Source organism: Sturnira hondurensis, unplaced genomic scaffold (assembly GCF_014824575.4).
Source record: "Sturnira hondurensis isolate 20B ecotype Veracruz unplaced genomic scaffold, ASM1482457v3 Scaffold0001509, whole genome shotgun sequence".
In the NCBI taxonomy this organism is placed as follows: Eukaryota; Metazoa; Chordata; class Mammalia; order Chiroptera; family Phyllostomidae; genus Sturnira; species Sturnira hondurensis.
In genome coordinates, this window is record NW_028074140.1 from 623,273 (window position 1) to 637,360 (window position 14,088).

At 41.8% G+C, this 14,088-nt stretch overlaps 1 protein-coding gene across 2 annotated transcripts in view; it reads right to left on the minus strand.

The window, feature by feature from the left end:
- SLC27A6 (solute carrier family 27 member 6) overlaps window positions 1-12,935 on the minus strand; it is a 68,815-nt gene extending 55,880 nt beyond the window's left edge. The window contains exons 1-2 of one of the 2 annotated variants that reach the window (XM_037028427.1): window positions 11,916-12,935; window positions 25-228 (exon numbers count right to left, since the gene is read on the minus strand). In XM_037028427.1, coding sequence (XP_036884322.1) covers window positions 25-228; window positions 11,916-12,489 — 778 coding nt within the window. In that variant the 5' untranslated portion in view covers window positions 12,490-12,935. The remainder of the gene's footprint in view (window positions 1-24; window positions 229-11,915) is intronic. The other variant, XM_037028433.1, reaches the window with a different exon arrangement.
- Window positions 12,936-14,088: the final 1,153 nt, after the last annotated feature.

The following is a 14,088-nucleotide window of genomic DNA, read 5'->3' on the forward strand; positions in this document are numbered from 1 at the left end:
TCTTAAGAAAAAAAGAAATCATACCTGTTGTTCCAGAGGTAAAAATATAAAGATAAGGAGACTTGAGGTTGGAGGCAATATGGTGGCTACGCGGCACTAGCTTGTCAGAGGCTGTCATCAGTTTTTCTGTGAGTGAAATTATGCCTCGGGGAACAGAGTCTCTCACTCCCCAAACACTGATATCTTCTGGGAGGTTGGGGAGGATTTCTTCTATGGCTTCAAGCAAATCTGAAAACCAAAGGATTAGCAATCAGTAAGCAAAACCTAAATCTCAAACCATTCACCTGGTGCTTTCTCTGGCATTTTGGAACAGAGATGAAATTTAAATACAATGCTGATTTAATTTTCATGTTGAGTAAGTAATATCTAAGTCATGTTATGATTCTGTTTCAACAGGACCAACTAAAAGGGAAATCTAGTCATCATCTAATTTAATAAATGCAAATAGACCAATTCAAATTAGATTTTGGAGAGGCCATTATCCAAATGGCTATTTTTTCCCAATTTTCAAATAAAACTAATATTTAGACTCTGCTTTAAATCTAAGGTCAGGACATTGCGCTAAATGTTGTCCTTGAAATATTGTGCAACTCAGCAGCTCATTATGCCAAAAAACCACGTCTGTCACTGTTTAGTTCCACAATAATGTAATACATTTGGGAGAACCCCCTGAGCACTCTAAAATCACAAGACCACTATGACCTAGAAACCACCGAAGAGCCAAAGGGTAAATGAGGAGATTTAGAGATGCCACTGGCCCTTTAGAGTTATACAAAAAATGCCCAATTACCAGGAACCACCAGAAGTTAGGAAGAGACCAAAAAAGACTCTTTCTTAGATTCTTGTGGGGAGCACTGCCCTGCAGACACTTTCATTTTGGACTCCTAACCCCAGAACTGTGAGGAAACAAATTTCTGTTGTTTTAAGCGACCCAGCTGTGGCACTTTACTGTACAGCTGCCCCAGGAAACTAACACACCAAGGTCACAAGTTGGTGGACAGTGAAGTTGATGTTATTATGACCCAAGTGTAAGTCTAAAATTTATACATGATCTCATGACAGAAACCAATGATAAAAAATATTATTATTAAATATAAAATATACCCTGGTCAGAATGTTCAAGAACATGTAAATATGGACCTTTCCACCTAAACAATTATATTTATTCTCAAGTTTTAACAAAAGTTTAAAAATCATCACAAGGTATGTTCTGCTTTGAAGCTGAGTTCAGGGCGCTGCATTAATTAAATTTTTTTCCTGGAAATGTCAATCACTATCCCGTTATCTCAAAAAGCCATCTAGAGACTTCCAGTCAGGATAGCAGCATAGATAAACACGGCTCGTCTCCTTGCACAACCACATCTAAATTACACCAAAAATGTAGAACAACTGTCACTCAGAATTGTCAGAAATTGAGCTGAATTTGACAACTACAGAATTCAAGAAACCACATCCATACAGACTGGTAGGAGGGGCTGGTCCCCCAACCCCGTGTGGTAGGTAACAACTCAGGAGGCATATCTCAGGAGTAAGAAGTCCCAGCCCCACACCAAGCCCCCCAGCCCAGGGTTCCAGTGCCAGGAAGATAAGTCCCTATAACTTCTGTTAGCAAAACCCAACAGGGATTCGATCAGTGGAAGAAACTTTTGGAGTTCCAAGCAGTTCCTCTTGAAGAACCCACATAGACTACCACAGACTCACTCCCTCCGACCCCCAGCACCAGGGTAGCAGCTCGAAGAGCATCAGTGGCATCCAGGGAGGAACTGAGTGTCTGGCAGAGGCCATGGTCCTTTTTCTGAACCCTCCCACCACACAGCCGCAGAGTTGGATGCAGGTGCCATTTCTGAGACTCCATCAACCTGGCTAACACTGTTTGCCCCACCTTAGAGATCCCCAGAGACTCTGTCCCACCTAATTTATGGGCCCACCGAAGCTGCTTTTCCATGTGAATGGCTGATCTTGGGTCTTGCTTCATAATTTCCTAAATCCTCTCAAATAAGCAACAGCCAGCTTTAATGAGCCCCCAGCTCCTGTGCCTTTTGCTAAGTGGCCCCAGGCCCAGGATTAGTGACAACCAGCCTAGATTCACAGCTTGGCTTCCCTTAGGTATCTCCAAGGCCAGCACAAGTAGCAGCCAACATAAATTGTTTTACAGTTCAGGCAGGGTGGCCCATGGCAAAACAAAGATGGGAGTTGACCTTTCTCAGAAACCACAGAGCCTGTGTACCCAGTGGAAAGCTACGGGCCATGTGGAGCACCACTGCCCTGCACCCTCACAGCTGTGCCTGCACGGAGGGTGGAGGTGGGTGGTCAATGGACACTACCAGCCCTGGCAGCTGACTCATCTGGGTAAATCCCTTCCATTGACCTGCCAGCAGTAATCAAGGCTCAACCACAATAGGAGAGTGTACCCATTCCACAGGAAAGGCACACCTGAAGTACTCAGTTTAGGGGAGGCTATGCCACTGGACCCTACAGGACACCTACTTCATAAGGCCACAGTACCAAGACAGGGAGTCATAGCAGCTCTACCTAATACATAGAAACAAATGCAGGGAGGCTGCCAAAATTAGGAGACAAAGAAACATGGTCCAAATGAAAGAACAGATCAAGACTCCAGAAAAATAACTAAACAAAATGGAGATAAGCAATCAATCCCATGCAGAGTTCAAAACACTGGTAATAAGGAAGTTCAAGGAACTTAGCGAAGACCTCAGCAAAATAGAAAAGACCCAGTCAGAAACGAAGGATATACTAATTGAAATAAAGAACAGTTTAAGCCCTGGCTGGTGTAGCTCAGTGGATTGAGTGCGGGCCTGCGAACCACACGATCGCGGTTCAATTCCCAGTCAGGGCACATGCCTGGTTGTAGGCCAGTTCCCAGCAGGCAACCATACATTGATATTTCTCTCCTTCTCACCTTCCCTTCCCCCCTCTAAAGATAAATAAATAAAATCTTAAAAAAAAATAAAGAACAGTTTATAGGGAAACAACAGTAGAGTGGATGAAGCTGAGAATCAAATCAATGATTTGGAACATAAGGAAATGAAGGAAATGAAAAACAACTAATCAGAACAAGAAGAAAAAAAGAATCCAAAAAAATGAGGATAGTGTAAGCAGCTCCTGGGACAACTTCAAGAGGTCCAACATGACAGGAATGCCAGAAGGAGAAAAGAAACAGCAAGAAACTGGACATCTACTTGAAAAAATAATGAAAGAAAACTTCTCTAATTTGGTGAAAGAAATAGACATGCATAAAGAATCCCAAACAAGATGGATGCAGAGAGGCCCACGCCAAGACACTTCCTAATTAAAATGCCAAGGGTTAAAGATAAAGAGACAATCTGAAAAGCAGCAAGAGAAAAGAAATTAGTTACCTACAGGGGAGTTCCCATATGACTGTCAGCTGACTTCTCTAAAGAAACTGCAAGCTAGAAGGGATTGGCAAGAAATATTCAAAGTCATGAAAAGTAGGGACCTACAGCTAAGATTGCTCTACACAGCAAAGCTATCATTTAGAATCAAAGGGCAGATAAAGAGCTTCCCAGGCAAGGAAAAGCTAAAGGAGTCCATCAGCACCAAACCATTATTATATGAAATGTTAAATGGACTTTTTAAAGAAAAAGATCAAAACTGTGAATAATAAACTGTGACTAATAATAGTACATACAAATCTCTCAACAACTGAATCTAAAAAATAAACTAAGCAAACAAGAACAGAGACAGAATCGTGGATACAGAGAGCATTTTGACAGTTGCCGGATGAGAGAGGGATGTGGAGGAATGGGTGTGGAGGTGAGGGGATTAAGAAGTACAAATAGGCAGTTACAGAATAGCCATGGGGATGTAAAGTAAAGCATCGGAAAAGGAGTAGCAGAAGCACTTATATACATGACCCATGGACATGAATATGGTGGGAGGACTGCCTGAGGGACTGGGGGTGCTGGGTGGAGGGAGGCATGGGGGAACAATTGGGACAACTGCAATAGCATAATCAATAAAATGTAATTAAAAAATAAAAAGCCATATGCCAGCCACTGTTTAGTTCTACTATAATACAAGACACTGGAGAAAAACTCATGACTTCCTTCCTCAAAATTTATAATCCAGGCTGACCACAAAGGGGCAGCAAAAGAAATATGTCAAATGGGACAAGGCGGTTCACCAATAAAACCTGCAAGAAAACAAAAGGAACACAGAGAATGGTAAAGGTTTTATTTTGTAGGTGGTAGGCAGATTGGGACTTGAAATTTCTTACATTAATTTTTATATCTATAACAAATCCAAATAAAGTAAACTGCCCGAGTCTAGAGAAAATATCTACGATAGTTCTACTGAGCATACACAGCCAGCTGCTGTATACAGATTGCTTTGGTAAGAGGGAGAAGTGAAAAATATCATGAGGAATGCTAGGGGAAGAATAAGTCATAAACAAATGACAAAGCAAGATAAGCAAATAATCTAGACTTCCTCTTTTCTTTTAACTTTTAGCAGTAAATTTTGTTTAATTGCTCTCTGTGGCACTTTGCATGTGTCAGTACAAGTCTCTGAATTGACTCATTTTATTACCTTAATTTCAAATCTCTCATCTGGAATCGTAAATTAGAAGCATATACTTTTATATGTTCTTAACCATACATATGTCTAAGTTGGCAAAATTAGCATAAATCAAGATAAAATATGATTCATTTCATCGTGGCCCAAAATCTTTGTTGGAATTGTAGAGTCTAAAGAAACAGCGAACATTTACAAAGTGATGGGGAAATTTTACAGGAAAAAGTAGATGAATAGATTCCTAAGGATCAGAGGAGATACAACTTAATTTCCTTCATACATTAAAAGTAAATTGACTTAGATGAGCCTTATAGAATTTTAAAGCAGAATTTTATCTAACAAAACATTTCTGTAATAGTGGAAGGTAATGTGGGTAACAATAGTGAAAACTGAAACAAAAAACTGAACATCATATAGAGGGGATAAAGAATCATTGTTTACTTATCACTGTCAATCTTTTGTAACAAGAAGAAAAGTTTCAGTGTCATTTGGAAAGTAAATTCTGAACATTAAACCCTAACCTCCCCCATCACCTGCCCAACTAGCATTTGTTCAAATACTTTAAGGAAACTTGGCTGTGTTTCATGAAGGTTTCCTCTTCAGTGAAGTGTCTTGCCACTGAAATAGACAGTGAGGGATGGAGAGATGCCTGGTCGCAGAATTGAGCTCTGCCCTTGGGATCCATCGTGTGTGTGCAGGTGTTAAAAGTAAACCACCATAAGAAAATGAGATAGCTGAATATTCTACGACCTTTAACAACGCCTACATTACAGGAGAAGGCTCAATCTCTCTCTTCAAAGCAATAGGGTCTTCCAGAAAATAAGAACTGTTTCTCGCCTTATCAGGCACTGTGTCAGGAGGGGTTGCAAGCATAAAAACAGGTCTCTCCTTATAATCCTTTAGCACTTTTTGTACAAATTAATTTCTTGTCTCTACATCCTTATCACGTATCTTATTCAAATTTCTGAGACTATAAATTCAATGAGTTGTTCACACTGTATTAAAAACTCTTGCAGCTCTTAATACATTGGCAAACATTTCAACTTTAAACTTTTATGCATTAATAGAACTAATACGATATTCAACTACAAATGGTCAACTTTAGCTTTCCATTATTGCAAGGCAGAATCCAGTGGAAATTACAGATCTCACCACATGTTTATAACTACCATCCTCCTGCCCAGAGCAACTCCATAGGCTGTTCACAGAATGCATGGGTGGGCTATGGTTTCTAAGAACACTGACGTGTAAGTACTTAAGCAATGTCCTAAAGCAATTCATATCATGATGTAGATACTAACACTTCACATTGGTCCAGAAACTCATTTCATCAGAAACCATGTGTCAGCTATTTTTACGAATATTAGTTTATTAACAATCATCATAACCCTAGGAAGTGTGCAGAAGCACATCTTTCCATTGTGATTACATATCCTTCCCTGAAGCGGTTTTACTAACTGCCCTGAATATACGCACACAAGTTTGTGAGAGGGTTTGTCTTCTCCCTTCAGCGGTCCTCACAGCTTCTGGGGAACAGGTAGGCAAAAGTGTACAAGGAAACACGAAGTAGAACACTTCATTTGACATTATTTCTAGCACATCTACTGCCAATTAACAATCATTACTCAAATGCGACCACAGTGGGATGATGTGTCTGCTTTACTATTTTTATTTTTCTATGACAAGGCAGTGAAAGTTAGAAAAGTAAATGCACAAGGAAAGCTCTCTACACATGAAGCTGCTTAAACTTCTATAAAAATTAGTTGTGTTCTTTTGGAATGGAGGTAATTCTTGACCTAGCTTAGTCTAAAAGGGGGGGGAAAGGCATTCTACTAAATACAAGTAAAAGAAATACCCTGAGCCCTGGCTGGTGTAGCTCAGTGGATTGAGCCCGGGCCTGCGAACCACACGATCACGGTTCGATTCCCAGTCAGGGCACATGCCTGGGTTGCAGGCCAGTTCCCAGCAGGGGACTCATGAGAGGCAACCATACATTGATATTTCTCTCCTTCTCTCCTTCCCTTCCCCTCTAAGGATAAATAAATAAAATAAAATAAAAAAAGAAATACCCTGAAAGTTAAAATAGATTTGTGTCAAGGTTTCATAGTACATGGATAATAAAAGTTCACATGAACTATTTTATCTCTCTGAATACCTATTACTTTTTATAAAACTTAAAGGGTCTTTAAGTTTTGTTATGTTTTCTCTAACTCTTAGTTTCGGTCTTTAAGAAGCAGATGGCTTTCTGGGTGAAAGTCATTTGGAGAATCACACTGGCTCCTTTGTTAACTGGAACATTTGTCCTGCACATTCTGAATGCAACGGTTCATGAAAACTGACAGGGCGAGGCCGCATGCATTATTTCAAGTTCATTGAACAGACACAGGATGTTTACTTCTTGGGAACAGAAATCCAAAGCCCTCCTAAACATGTGGAGATGCAAAATACTATTGAATCTAAAGCCTTCAGGTAACCAGCACACAATTTTTGGCTATACATTTATAGTTACAATGATTTAATATGCAGTATGCTGACAGAATCTGAAAGCTTGTGGATGCTGGGTATGTCCAAAACACTGCACCTGTGGGGTGTCATGAGTCTAGCACTTGGCAACACGGACACACAATAAACAACAAAGAAGTTCCATCGATATACCTACTCTCAACGCCAGTTACCAAATGGACAGCAGAGGGTCCATTTATTAGCAAAAATTTGTAAGTAAATGAAGTTACTGAATGCCCATATGTACCTCATAGTCTTTTGTTAGGTCATTCAATCATATGGACAATGGATATTTACTGAACCTCTCCTCTGTGCTAAATTCTGAGAATGTTTCAGGGAACAAAATAAACTTCCTCACCTCAAAGAGCTTACATCTGAGTTCTAGGTTATTCCCAAAGCCACACAAATATCCATTTGTGAACTGGCTATAAAACTTTATCACCCCATTGCATCACTGTGAATCATAGCACACCTTCGGTGTGAAAGGTGCTGAGAGCCAGCAGATGGATAGAGGGAAGGAAAAGAAATGGCATGAGCGGGATGGCGAGGAAAGAGGAGTGGATGGGAAATGATGGAGATGAGGGAATAAAAGGAGCAGAAAGGAGGACAAAGACAAACATGCACCCAACACACTTTTATGATTTAGCATCAGAAAATCTGGACTCCATCCCCACACTGCCTCTCCTAAAGGCACGAGCTACAGGCGACTGCATGCCCACTCTGTGCTTTCCTCGCCTATGAAACAAGGCTGTGGTTGTGGTGAGGATCACTAGACAATATGTGGAAAACACTGAAAGTTATAAAGTACTTTGAGAATGGAAGAGATTATTATTATTGCCATAAATATGTCGAGAGTGTAATTGCATATACTTTTTCAAATGACATATAATTGTTGCAACATTTCATGTTTGCTCTTAGTAAAGAGGAAAGATTATAGAGGCAGATGACAACCTTAACAGAAGGCAACAATAATCAGAGCTGAAATACTGGGGGAAAGGAATAGGTTTAATCTAAGCATATTTAATTTTCAACAAACACTGACGTTGCCCAGGGAAATTTAAAGCACTACCTGATATGTCTTCTGCACCAAATTACACAGATACAAAACTTCTTTGCAAGCATCATGAGAGAAAGGAATACTGATGTTATTTTAATTTTTTTCTGGTTATCTGTGTATTAACAACCTGATGTCTTAGTATTTGCAACTTTTACTTAGTGCTATGTTTGCATAACTACAATGCATGTATTTTTCATACTTATATCCTAAGGGGACTGACAGCCCCAGAAACACCTGGCCTGTCCAGGACAGCAGGGTCTCACACCAGAGACCAGTCTTTGCTCTGCAGCCTACCGAGTTGTGTCACCTTGGCCACCTGGGTGACTTTCTCTCCCTCTCCCTCTCCCTCTCCCTCTCCCAAAGAGAGCTCTGCATCTGCCTCTCAGAATCACTGGGAGTGTCTCTTACACAGTCAGCCTTGAATAAATGGCAACTGCTGATATTTTTATTAAGGAAAGTGACAGTAAAAATAACATTTGCCCCATGGCTTAGCTTTTCCTCTGGCTTGCTCCGGGGCACAGAAATCATTAGACACCTGCCACAACTGAAACTTCACTTATCACCATGGACACTGTCTGGTCCGTCTGTAAAACCTTTTTGAAATTGGTTCTATAATACTTCTGAAAAATAAAATTTTGCTAATTTTTCTTATAGCTAACACCAAATAAGGTTGTAGCAGCAAAATCCTAGTGAGAAGAGCCCTGGCTGGTGTAGCTCAGTGGACTGAGCCTGGGGCCTGCGAACCAAAGGACCAAGGGGTTTGATTCCCAGTCAGGGCACAGGTCTGGGTTGCAGGTCAGTTCCCAGCAGGGGACTCATGAGAGGCAACCATACATTGATATTTCTCTCCCTCTCTCTTTCCCTTCCCCCCTAAAGATAAATAAATAAAATCTTTTAAAAAATCCTAGTGAGGTGCCAATCAAAAGCCTCGGGTGAGGCTGTAATAATAATAGCAATTATTTCAATTCACTAAGGATCTACTCAGTACACACCAGGCACTCAGCTAGCCACCTTCCAAAAGCTATGCCATTTAATTTTCAGAATCACATTCCGAAGTAGATGGTATTATCACTATCTTATAACCAAGCAAAGTGAGCCTAAGGCATGTAGCTGATTTTATCTTCTATCACACAGCTAAGAAATGGCAGACCATAAATAAAACCGAAGTCTGTCTGATTAATTTCTGTCTAAATCACTTGACTGGTCTTTCCATCTCCATACACTTACTTTCCTGGGGGATATAATGATTTAACTGTACACCCCTATCAGAAATATCCAATGGGAATCTAATACCTCTGAAATTTATTCTAAAAACTATATGTATATATTGTTCACTGATTAGACTCAAAATGCCAAGAACAAAGTATTTCAGGGTAAGAGCTTCAAATACAGAAAAGTTATCTAAGCGAAGTCTTACAAAAAATCTAATAATTAATCAAAATAGAATTGTCCCATCTTTTTAAAAACCTATATAATGAATATATTTTGGAGGTATGCTAAAAAAGAACCATTAGTAAGATTTAAGGTTGATTTCTCCAGCTACCTTCTTACTAAGCAGAGCAACTAAATGGTTCTGGCTTAAAACTCCAGCGTCTGCCTTGGTTGGTGGCTCAACTGGTTGGAGTGTCATCCTATAAACTGAGAGGGTTGTGGGTTTGATAACCAGTCAGGGCACATGTGCCTACATTGTGGGTTCGATCTCCAGTTGGGGCATACACAGGAGGAGACCAATCCATGTTTCTTTCTCACATTGATGTGCCCCCCCCATTAACAAACATAGCCTCAGGTGAGGATTTAAAAAACAAAGAAACTCTGGCATCCCAAAGTGGCTTTTATATGTAAAAAAAAAAAAAATGACTGTTAGTATTCAAAACAAAAACAAGGAAATAATGAAATTCATTATTGCAATCAAAGGAAAAGCAGGCACAAGTAAAACTGCAAAGTTAATGGGTCCTCATTAAGCAACAACTCAGTCAACAGTAAAGTCTGCATACTCTAGTTTGAGAGTAACCAGGCCTATTCATGTTAAGAGGCCCTCAGGAGACTGGCTGTTTTTCAGGTTGGCCTTAACATCACGGCTCCAGAAATCGAATTTTCAAGGATACTGTGGCCCTCTTAGTCTGCTTTTCTAAGGGGAATTTATGGCTTATCAATTTGTAACACAATTTAAGGTTTAGATTTGCTCTAGAAACCGCAATCTAGATTAGAACAAGCAATACTATGGGAAGTGGAATACATCAGCGCATGTCCAAAGATGAACTGTGATATTTTTTCCCCACTGCATTCCCATTATCACTTGCACCCCCGCACAAATGGTAAACATTGTTTCACTGTGTTATTAAAATCGTGTGACTTACTTATCCTTTTTATTACTATAGTTCAGAGAATAAGTATCATTGTTTTCATACTTCTAGTTTACAATACTTTGTAATGTAACCCATCTTCCTAGGTTCTTTGTTAATAATTAGACATTAAACCAAACACTTTTCTTTTTAGCTCAGGCTCAACATGTGTATCCAAAGCCTAACTCCAAGGGGAGGGAAAAGAAGGTTAAAACTTACTGAATGAAAGAAAGCTGTGTGTGGTATATTTACACGATGGAATACTACTCAGCCGTAAAAAAGAAGGAAATCTTACCCGTTGCGACAGCATGGATGGACCCGGAGAGCATTACACTCAGTGAAACAAGCCAGAGAAAAGACAAGTACATAACATTTCACTCATATGCTTAATCTAATGAACAATGTAACTAACAGACAAAATAGAAACAAACTCATAGACAGAGAACAAACTCTCAGAGGGGAGGGTTTTGCAGGGTTGGGTGAAAAAGAGGAAGGGATTTAACAAAAAAAACCAGAAACAAAAATAAAACAAACCCCATAGACACAGAAAACAGTGTGGGGATTACCAGAGGGAAAGGGAGGTAGAAGAGGCTAAAGGGGGATAAATGGTGATGGAAGGAGACCTGACTTTGAGTGGTGCACATACAAGACAATATACAGATGATGTGTTATAGGATTGTACACTGGAAACCTGTATAATTTTATTAACCAATGTCACCCCAATATATTCCATTAAAACAAAACAATAAAAACTTGCTTGCCATTTGTCTAAAAAGAGAAGAAGAAAAAGAAATAAAGTAATCATGTACAGGAGGGGCGGGGAAGAGAGTGAAGTAGGCCTAGAATCTACCACTGGCTGCGAGGTGGGTGCCCGCCCTGGCTAGGCAAATCCTAATTTGCAAGCAGTGCAAAATAAGAATAGATATGAGGACAGGAATTCGTGCACTTCCGATGAAAAATGTTTGTTTCGAGAATGTAGTCAACTTTGATAGTGCTACTATTAGAGGCAGGCGGGTGGTATTGCAAAATGAAATCAAGATAACTTTCCTACTCATCAATAAATTTGGTCAGATCTGATAAAATCTAGAACTGACTAAGTTCTAAGTCTGTGTGTTACTGCACTCAGTAAAACTATAATAAATAGCGGTACAATCATCTTCTTCCCCAAAATAGTTAGAAACAGAGATTTCATAAGTTTTCTGAAATTGTCTTGATATTTACTAATCTACAACAGAGTAAGTGATCAAAGTGGGAGGGGGGTATTAAACCGCCAGTAATAGAATGTAAAATTATTTTGTAGTGTGTAAATTTCATCACACACCCAAAGTATTAGATGTGCACTGTTCTAACAGAAAAACAAAAAACAAACAAACAAACAGCAGCAATAACAACAACAAAACACCGGAGGGGCTGGCCAATGGTCAGGGCTGACATTCTGCAGCAGAGGACTCATACCCTACCTGCGCCCACCACGAGGGCCCTAGGCTCACAGCTGCGGATGCAGTGCAGGAGGGAGTTGGAGCGAACGTTGGAGTTGAGGAAGGCCACCACACAGCCCAGCTTGGCCAGGCCGAACCACACGTGGACAAAGTCGGGCTCATTGCTCATCAGCAGAGCCACAGTGTCCCCCCTTTTCAGCGTGGAATGGTTCAGGAAGACATAGGCCACCTTGCTGCTCCTTTTGTCCACATCCTCATAGGTGTAGATGTCCCCCTCGTAGATGATGAAAGGTTTCTGGGGCTGCTTCTTGGCGCAGCTCAGAAATTTATCCAGGACAGTGACAAGCTCCCCTTTCCGACTGTACAGCTGCAGCCGAATTCCATAGCGTACCACCTTCAGCAGGTACCGGAAGTCGTCCCAGAAGTAGGGGAACAGAAGTTTCTGCACGAAGTGCAGTAAGACTATTCCAGCCCCTAGACCTGATATCCATAACAGGAGCATGGGGGCCACGGGGCCAGAATGCCCCTCTGATCCCAGCCTGCTGAGTGAGTGTCCCTCTCTTCCAGGCCGGTTCTCAGGGCTCAGGTCTGGCATCTGCAGTTTATACCTGCCTTCGGGGGTGGAGTTGGGGTAGTGGGGGAGAGAGAACCTGTGAAACAGAACTAGGAGTTTTCAAAGAGAAGCGTGCAACAAAGGAGAGGATGCCAGGAATAAGACTTGAGACACCTGGTGGCTGCGGAGAGAGAGCAGGATTCCGGCGAAATCAACGCAGGCAGCCTCAAGGGGCCTTGGCCCAGCGCCTTCGCCCGACGGTGCCCGGCGGCACTTTCCAGCCGGGTCCTCGGGCGGGTCGGGTCAGTTCCAGGCGCCTCGGCGGCGGCCCTAGAGACTCACCACCGCCTCAGGAAAAGTCAGTCCAGGGTCAGGGTAGTTCTTCCAGGGGCTGCGACTTGGAGGCTGAATTGGAACCAGCAGAAACTGGGGTGGCGACGGCTGCGAAACCACAGCCTTCAAATGCCTCAAGGCGCCAGAATCCGCAGAGGGTATCGGGGCCAAGCCGCCGCCGCCGCCTCCTCCGCCGATGCTGCCCGCAAGGCCCGTACGATCCCGGCGCCGGAGAGACGCCGTCGCTGCGCGCTGCACGGCAGGCTCCCCTGCCGGACGCACCCGGTGCGGGCCACCTACTCCCAGGTGACCGCTGCCCGCGGGAAGGAGTAGCCCCCAATCCCGGCCGCAGCTCCTCTCCCAGTGACCTTGGGGCTGGTTGATCTCTCCTCTCGACCCCGTGGGGCTGTCCTCCGCCTACCTTCCGCCTCCTGGTTCCGGGCCACCCCCAGCTCCGACTGCTCGTCGCTGCACAGCTCGGGCTCCCCCTTGCCGGCTCCTCCTTCGGCGCTTATCCTGCCTTCGGGCTCAGAAGGGCCTCTGGCGGGGAAGCTGGAGGACGTGGCAGAGGGTCCGAGAGGACCATGTGGCTGGAATTGGGTCGGGGTTGTTCGTTTAATTAAGTCAATAAAGAATTGAGGGACCTAAAACTAAAGTCTGGAGAGGAGAGGGGGACAAACAAAACTGCAGAGAGACAGAGGGGGAGAGATGAATTGGGCCATCAAAGAATGTTTGGATTCTTGAATTCTTTGTTCATAAAACACCATAAAATTGGCTTGTTCTACAAAAAGTATTTTTGAAACCATATATTACTAGGTTTTTATGGGCATTTATATATCAATTCAATGCTTAGAGTGCCCAAACAGTGTTTTTCACAAAAATTTCAAAAGTGATTGATTGATGTGGAAGCCTAAGTCCATATCTACACCCGTATTTTTTTTAAAGGTATAAAATACTGACTATTCTTTGTCCTTAAAGATAATTTTTAACAGGTCATTTAAAAATTTCTCAGACTTCAAACTAAGGATTCCAAATGAGAAAGAAGGAAGTGGAAAGGGAAGAGGTAATTGCAAAGAATAACAAAATTTTTGCAATGATGAAATTTTCCTGAAGATAAAAAAACTGAAGGGCATTTAATTAAATATTTTCTTGCAGACACCCATCTCAGCTCTCTGTTTTTAAGAAGTGAGTATAAAAAATTAATTGTACCCATTGTAATGATTAAGAATTGCTTTTCTGTCTATGTCTTGCAACTGGGTTCTAGCTAACCTGTTTTTCTTTTAAAGAAAAAAATAGCTCTGAAGACAG